At 41.9% G+C, this 8946-nt stretch overlaps 1 protein-coding gene across 1 annotated transcript in view; it reads right to left on the bottom strand.

Annotated features, from left to right (window-relative positions):
* Nucleotides 1–340: 340 nt before the first annotated feature.
* Nucleotides 341–8946, bottom strand: part of CD28 (CD28 molecule) — a 48948-nt gene continuing 40342 nt past the window's right edge. The window contains exon 4 of the mRNA XM_038749574.1: nt 341–1140. Within this exon, the coding sequence (XP_038605502.1) occupies nt 1012–1140 (129 nt within the window). The 3' untranslated portion in view covers nt 341–1011. The remainder of the gene's footprint in view (nt 1141–8946) is intronic.

Genomic DNA, 8946 nt, shown 5'->3' with positions numbered 1-8946 from the left:
TTCAGTGTAAATTTTTCAATGGATTCCCCTCTCTCTGGATTGCACAAAACAAATCAATTGCCTGGAACTAGGGTCTGGGGGTCACATTTCCTGGGTTCTGGTCCCAGCTCTGCCACCAGCCTGCTGTATGACCTTGGCACATCACTTCATCTCTCTTTACCTCGGCTTCCTCACCTGTAAAAATTGGGGAATATTACTGCCTGATGTTGAGAGGATAAACCAAGATCGTTGATAGGAAAGCGCTTTGGAAAAATAAAAGCACTCTACAAATTCAAGGTATTAATAGTAGTATTTTTCTATTTATAATGTCCTTCTAATCTAATGATAAAAAGGTGTGGCCCTCAGGGGCAGAGTCCATTTCTTCTACTTTGATTATATGCGCTCCAAGTATCTAGTATAGTGCTCTGTACATAGTAGGTGCTCAATAAATATTGATGGTGATGAAGAAGGTGATCAAATGGAAGCCTTCATCAGAGTCAGGTCTTCACTAAAAAATATTCAAAAATTACAATGTCTTCTTTGCCCTGAAGAAAACACTTGAAAGCCTAGTCTTTTTCCCTTAAATCAACTTATAAAAGTCAATGCCTATGACATACTACTTGATTTAGACAGGAGGTTTAAAGAAAAGAGGGGAAGGTTGTGTGGGAGGTGAAAGTGGAAAACCTGGGCTGAACCAACAGTTCAGGGTGAATTGAGGGTTACTGGTGAAATCAGTAGAAAGTCTATACCATTTTTTTCCTTTTCCCCCACTGAAGCCCAATCACATCATTAACTTGAGAACAGTACTTGCTGTCATCAAAAAAATAAGAAAAAAAGAAAAAACCCCAACTTTTTCATGCCAAAAATGTCCTGTGAGTTTGGGCCTGTCAACACGAGCAAAGAGCTATTGGGCTCTGCAGGAGAGCAGGCGGAACCAGCTAATGTGAATTGAAAATCGTCCTTCTTATTTGGTGAGCAGTGCTAGGTTGTAGGAGGGATGTTGGCTGCTTTGTATCTGTTTAGAGGTCTGTGTCAGGAGCGATAGGCAGCGTAGTCTCGGGATGGAGCGTAGGGCTGGTACTGCTTTTTGGTCGGTCCAGGCCGGCGGGGAGTCATGTTCATATAGTCACTCTGGAGGATCCTATTCTTCTTGTTCCTCAGCTAGAGAAAAAGAGCAGAGTGCAAACATTCAATTAAGAGCTTTTTTTTTACCTGCTGAAATAACAACAAATAAACAAAGGCTTTAGGGGAATTATTGAGAACCTCTGAGGAGCCTGCATATTGATCATCACACCTAGAATGGATCTCGCTTGATTAGTTAATTATTCAGATCACATTTTCTCATCAATCAATCAATCAATGGCATTTATTGAATGCTCACTGTGTGCAGACCACTGTACTAAGTGCTCGGGAGAGTACAGTACAACATATATATTGTAAGCTGAAAGCTCATTGTGGACAGGGAACATTTCCGTCAACTCTGTTGTACTGTACTCTCCCAAGCGCTTAGTTCAGTGCTCTGCATACAGTAAACACTCAGTAAATACCGTTTGATATGTGCTGCTTATTTTCTACAGTGCCACCCAACTGCTTATATTATCTCAGGTCCAGTCTTTTCTAGTCTTAACATTCTACTGACATTTTACTAGTTCCCTTTCCAGAATGGTTAAGGTTAATGGTAGATTGTACTCAGTAAATAGTTTGGGGAAGGGTAGTTAAATATACAATTGGGATGACAATTATTGGGTTTTAGCCTTTAGATTGTAATCTGTTCAAGGACATTGACAAAATATCTTGCACTTGGATCCGTGACTTTTGGACATTTGATATTCACCCTACTCCCAACCCCGCAGCACTTATATATAAAAAAGTGTTATATTATTATTTATATTATTTATTGTAAATTATTCATTCATAGTAATGTTTATCTCCCTCTCTAGACCATGAGCTCATTATGGACAGGGAATGTGTCTGCTAATTTCTCTTGTATTGTACTCTCCCAAGTGCTTAGAAAAGTCTCTGCACCTAGTAAGTACTCAATAAATACCACTGATTGATTGATCTTTTCTTTCTAGAATATATTACCCAAATCAATCAACCAAAAGTGCTTATAGAGTGCTCATTATTATTGAGTGCTGTTGAGTCTTTTCCAATTCATAGTGACTCATGGATATACTTTCTCCAGAACATCTTGTCCTCTGCCATAATCCACAACCTTTCTAACAGTTCTTCCATTATCGTGTTATGGTCTCTATCCAACTAGTTGACTGTCTGCCTCCTCCACAATTTCCCTGGACTTTTCCTAGCATTAGTATTGAATGCTTACTCTATGCAAAACACTGCACTAAGAGTTTAAGAGAGTTCAGTAAAGTTCATTCATTTATTCAATCATATTTATTGAGTGCTTACTGTGTGCAGAACACTGTACTAAGCACTTAGGAAGTACAAGTCGGCGAGTTAGTAGGCACAATCCCTACCCTCCAAGGGGCTTATATTGTAATAGGAGAAATAGATACTAAAATAAATCTGAAGCAGGGTGAAAGAACATAGTTTAAAGAAGTGGTGTGGGGGCTAGTGGAAAGAGCACAAGCCTGAAAGTCCATGCACCTGGGCTCTAATCCCAGTTCTACCACTTGACCTGGCTTCTAATCCCAGCTCCTGTGGTGTGGTTTTAGGCAAGTCCCCTTAACTTATCGATACCTCAGTTACCTCATCTTTAAACTGGGGGTTGAATACTCCTCCTTCCAATTCAGACTGTGAGTCCCATGTGGGACAAGGACTGTGTCCAACCTAATTATCTTGTATTTACAACAGCTCTCATTACTTCAGTGCTTGGCAGATCATACCATAACAAAAATGTGCTACCAGATGAGGAGGAATCAGAGAGTGAATACCCAAATCTTTAGGAGATGAGGAAGTGCTGAAGTGAGGGGGAAATAGGGTGGGGAGATGAGATATTAATCAGGGAAGGCTTCCTATAAGAGAAACACCAGGACTGTGTCCGATCTGCATGTACTGTATCTAACCCAGTGCTCAGTAGAGTTCTTGGCACATAGTAAGTGCTTGACAAATCCCACAGTCATTAAATTGGCCTTGAAAACAGGAAAGCAGTGAGAAAACATGGGCAAATTGATGTTCTAGAAAAATTATCTTTAAAGCAGAGTGAATTGAGGACTGCACGGGGGAGAAAATGGAGACATGGAGTCTGATGGAAAGAGTCATATGCAGCAGTCGAGTTGGGATATGACAAGTGCTTTGACCAACATTGCGGCAGTTTGGATGGAAAGGAAGGAGTAGATTTTGGAGATATTGTGAAGAAAGAACCAGCAGGATTGGTGACTGTTGGAATAAAGGGGATGAGAGAGAAAGAGATGAAGGTAATGCCAGAGCTGAGGTTTGAGAAACAGGAAGGATGGTGGTGTTGTAAAAGTTAAGAGGAGAGGATTTAGGAGAGAAGATATGGAGTTTATTTATTCATTTATGTCAATGTCTCTCTCCCCCTCTAGATTATGAGCTCGTTGTGAGCAGGGAATGTGTCTGTTGCTACATTGTACTCTACCAAGTGCTTAGTTCCATGCTTTCCACACAGTTAGTGCTCAATAAATATGATTGAATGAATGAATGAAAGGAGTTCATATTTGGACATATATTGAACATCCATGGAGAGCCATCCTGTCGGTCAATAGTATTTATTGAGCACTTACTATGTGAAGAACACTGTTCTAAGTGCTTGGTGAGGACAATATAGCAATATAGTAGACACATTCCCTGCCCACTTTGACCTTGAGGACATTTATTCAATCATATTAATTGAGCGCTTACTCTGTGCAGAGCACAGTACTAAACACTTGGAAAGTACAATTCAGCAATAAAGAGAAAATCCCTGCCCACACCGGGTTTACAGTCAAGAGGACATGTGAGATTGTAGAGGTGAGAGATCAGGGCTACTGAAGTAGATTTTGGAGACATCCTTATAGAGGTGCTAATTGAAGCCAGGAAAGCTGATGAGATCCCCAAGTGAGTATATATTGAGAATGGAAGGGGATCCACTGCTGAGCCTTAAGGGCTACTGTCTGATAAGGAGTTGGAAGTAGAGGAAGTGCTGATAAAAGAGAGTGAGAAGGAATGCCCAAAGATGGAGAAGAAAGAGAAGAGGAAAGGATCAGTGAAGCAAAGGTTTGATAGTGTTCCCAGGAGAAGGAGGTGGTCCATCCTACTTAGAGTTCTTTACATAATAGACTTTTTTCAGAGTTAAGTCAAATTTTCAAAGAGCTATTTAGGAAGTATAAGTGGTTTAGGGTGACATCCTAAAGCTCTACATCGTAGTTATGTGCTGCCATGAAACGGGAGATGGATTTTGGTGAGATTTAGGTTTAGGCTATATGGCCTGAATTGTGGGGCTTGCCAGTCAGTCAGTCATTCCATCATTTTTATTGAGCGCTTACTCTGTGCGGAGCACTGAACTAAGCACTTGGGAGTGTACAATATAACACTATAACAGACACACTCCCTGCCCACACTTGATCTTACGGCCTAGAGATGGTCATAATATAAATGAATAAATTACAGATATATACATGAATGCTGTGGGGCTGGGAGAGGGGAATAAATAAAGGGGGCAAGTCAGGGTGACTCAGAAGGGATTGTGAGAAGAGGAAAGGAAGGCTTAGGGAAGGCCTCTATGTCTAATATAGATGCAACGATGGAATGATATTTGTTTAGAAAGCAGCATTTTTCCCAAGTGTTAAGAACTGTTTTAAAATATAAACCCCTGGAGGCCAAAGATCATGATTTTAACTTACTTAGACAAAAGTCTTGGCTATATACTATGAACCTGATGGCGCTTTGTCGATGTTATACAGTGAAAGGCATTAAAAGATGGAAATGTGTTTTATGTAGTTGTGACTATGGCTCTAAACCCATTTGTGTCAATACATTTAAAAATCTCATGCTTATGCATAATAGTTTGTGTTGAGAAAATATAGCTTATCAGCTGTCCTTTTCCATTATTCTATAAAGGCAGGCAGGTTTTCTCTCAAAAGAATCCCCAAATCCACTCCAGCCTGGCTTAGAGGATAGAGCTCAGGCCTGTGAGTCAGAAGGACCTGGATCCTAATCCCGGCTCCACCACGTGCTTGCTGTGTGACCTTGGGCACATCACTTAACTTCTCTGTGCCTCAGTAAACTCATCTGTGAAATGGAGATAAAAGTGTGAGCCCCATATGGGACAGAGGTTCATTCAGAGAAGCAGCATGGCTTAGTGGAAACAGCCTGGGCTTGGGAGTCAGAAGTCACGAGTCTTAATTCCGGCTCCGCCACTTGTCAGCTGCGTGACTTTGGGCGAGTCATTTAACTTCTCTGTGCCTCATTTACCTCATCTGTAAAATGGGGGTTAAGACTGTGAGCCCCATGTGGGACAATCTGATTACCTTGTATCTACCCCAGCGCTTAGAACAGTGCTTGGCACATAGTAAGCACTTAACAAATAGCATTATTATTATTATTATCATTATTATTATTATTATTATTATTAAATCATTCAATTAGAAGCAGTGTGGCTAAGTGGAAAGAGCACGGGCTTGGGAGTCAGAGGTCATGGGTTCTAATCCCAGCTCCGCCACCTGTCTGCTGTGTGACCTTGGGCAAGTCACTTAACTTCTCTGAGTCTCAGTTACCTCATCTGTAAAATGGGGATTGAGGCTGTGAGCCCCATCTGGGACAACTTGATCACCTTGCATCCCCCCACCAGCAGTTAGAACAGTGCTTCACACATAGTAAGCACTTAACAAGTGCCATTATCATCATCATCATTCAGTAGTATTTATTGAGTGCTTACTATGTGAAAAGCATTGTACTTAGCACTTGGGAGAATACAATATAACAATAAACAGACATGTTCTTTGCCTAGAAGGAGCTGTGTCTAACTTGATGAACTTGTATCTACCCAATGCTTAGAACAGTGCTTGGCACATACTAAGTGCTTATATGGGAAGCAGCTTGGCTTAGTGGATAGAGCACAGGCTTGGGAGTCAGAAAATCATGAATTCCAATCCCAGCTCTGCCACTTATCTGCTTTGTGGCCTTGGAAAAGTCACTTTGCTTCTCTGTCTCAGTTACCTCGTCTGTAAAATGGGGATTGAGACTGTGAGCCCCATCTGGGACGGGGGCTACCCAATTTTCTTCTATCCATCCCAGCAGCCTGGCACACAGTAAGTGCTTAATAGAAACCACAATTGTATTATTATTATTAATAATAATAATAACCAGTATCATTATAGTTAGTATTATTTCCCACATAGACGGTAGGGACTGTCTCTCCATGTTGCCAGTTTGTACTTCCCAAGCGCTTAGTACAGTGCTCTGCACATAGTAAGCGCTCAATAAATACGAATGATGATGATGATGATGATGCAGTTTTACCTCAAAGTCGGTGAAACTACTCTATTGTGGAGTCCTAAAATGTAGGTCACAGGGCACCAAGGGAAGCACTCTAAGACTGCTCTAAAGCAGTTGCAGCAATAGCTGCTCTGTAGGTTTGCAGGGTGTGGATAGGAACCCAGCTCTTTTTCAGCCTCACCACCTCACAGGACTAAGGTCTTGTCGCCAGAAGTGCCATCTTTAGGAAGCATGACTCGATGAAGGTTGCAAACATACAGACACAAGTGTGCGTTCATGCCAGTTTCAGAAATGTTGGAAATGAGCTCATCAATGTCCAGATGCTGTTTTGGTTCCCAGCTGCTTTCTTCTGGCCACTGATATCAACGGCTGTATTTATGGCCATGGCAGGAAAATGAACATTTGTGTAAGGCACAGTCTGGTGGCCCTCAGTCCTGTGCTTGTGAAAGTGGAGTGTTGCTCTGACTCATTTTGTTTTCCCCAAGTCACACCCTCCCACCTACCACCTCAGGATCAATGTATGCTGTCATAAATACCCATTTACATACCCTACTATTTAAGCACTTATTTATTCACCTCTCTGTCTTTCCATTCTCTTTTCCTTCCTAATTTGTTTCTATCTTCCCCATTGGATTGTAATCTCCTTGAGGCCAAAAATGATATCTTCTACCTCAATTGTATGACCCCTTGTCCAATGCACTGAGCACAGTAAGGGATCGATAAAAGCCATTGATTGAGCCTTAAACAAAAGGATAAGAATGCACATTCCTAGGCATCACCTGGCTAGACCCACCTCTACCTGTGTGGAATTATAATAATCACTGTGGCATTTGTAAAGTGCTTACTATGAGTCAAGCATTGCTCTAAGTATTGGAATTGCTGGGGAGAGTCGTATTCACTCCCCAGAGTTCCTGCAGGAGTTTATCATAGTAATAATAATAATAGTATTTGTTAAGTGCTTATTATGTGCCAAGCATTTATTCATTCATTCAATACTATTGTGCATTTACTGTGTGCAGAGCACTGTACTAAGCCTTGGGAAGTACAAATCGGCAACATACAGAGATGGTCCCTACCCAACAAAGGGGAGATACAAGTTAATCAGTTTGTCCCGCATGAGGCTCACAGTCTCAATCCCCATTTTACAGGTGAGGTAACTGAGGCACAGAGAAGTGAAGTGACTTGCCTAAGGTTACACAGCAGACAAGAGGCGGAGCCAGAATTAGAGCCCACATCCTCTGACTCCCAAGATAGTGCTCTTGCTACTAGGCCATGTTGCAGTAATAGTAGAAATGGGACTTATTAAGCACTTACTTTGTACAGAGCAATCAATCAATCAATCGTATTTATTGAGCGCTTACTGTGTGCAGAGCACTGTACTAAGCGCTTGGGAAGTACAAGCTGGCAACATATAGAGACAGTCCTTACCCAACAGTGGGCTCACAGTCTAGAATAGCACTGTAGTAAACACTGGGAAAAAATACACAGGGGGAAAATTAGGCATAGTCTCTAGGGTTCACAATCTAACAGTGTTCTTCCAAATGGAGAAAGAGCATTTTCTAGGGGATTTAGGAGGGGCCTGGGATTAGAGGACATGGGTTCTAATTCTGAATCAGCCACTTACTTGCTCTGTGACCCTGGGCAAGTCACTTAACTTCTCAGTGCCTCAGTTTCCTCATTAATAAATTGGGAATTCAATACCTGTTCTTCCTCCTTCTTGGACTGTGAGCGCATATAGGACAGGGACTATGTGTCCAAATTGTTTTTCTCATATGTACTACAGGGCTATAGTAAGCATTAGCCTTAACTGTGTCCCAACGGATTATCTTGTATCCACCCCAGTGCTTAGTACAATGCCTGGCATGTAAAAGAGAAGCAGCGTGGCTCAGTGGCGAGAGCACGGGCTTGGGACCAGAGGTCATGGGTTCTAATCCCGGCTCTGCCACTTATCAGCTGTGTGACTTTGGGCAAGTCACTTCACTTCTCTGTGCCTCAGTTACCTCATCTGGAAAATAGGGATTAAGACTGTGAGCGCCATATGGGACAACCTGATTACCTTGTATCTCCCCCAGCACTTAGAGCAGTGCTTGGCACACTGTAAGCACTTAACAAATACCAAAATTATTATTATTATTACATAGTAAGGGCTTAACAAGTACACAGTCCCTGTTCCACACGGGGCTCACAGGCTGCATCCCCATTTTATAGGTGAGGTAATTAAGTCACAGAGAAGTTAACTGACTTGCCTAAAGTCATGCAGCAGAGAAGTGGTGGAACTAGGATGAGAACTTAGGTCCTTCATCCTCTATCCACTATAGGTACCTCAGTACACACAGAGCCCCTAGCACATTCCAGGTGTAGATTGGCTCGCCCTTACCTGTGAGCCTGTTGTTGGGTAGGGACTGTCTCTTTATGTCACCAACTTGTACTTCCCAAGCGCTTAGTACAGTGCTCTGCACACAGTAAGCACTCAATAAAAATGATTGAATGAATGTTTACTTCCCAAGCACTTAGTACAGTGCTCTGCACACAGTAAGCACTCAATAAAAATGATTGAATGAATGTTTACTT

The sequence above is a fragment of the Tachyglossus aculeatus genome, chromosome 7 (assembly GCF_015852505.1).
Source record: "Tachyglossus aculeatus isolate mTacAcu1 chromosome 7, mTacAcu1.pri, whole genome shotgun sequence".
NCBI lineage: Eukaryota > Metazoa > Chordata > Mammalia > Monotremata > Tachyglossidae > Tachyglossus > Tachyglossus aculeatus.
The sequence above is the reverse complement of the archived record's forward strand: the minus strand, read 5'-3'. Positions and strand labels throughout refer to the sequence as shown.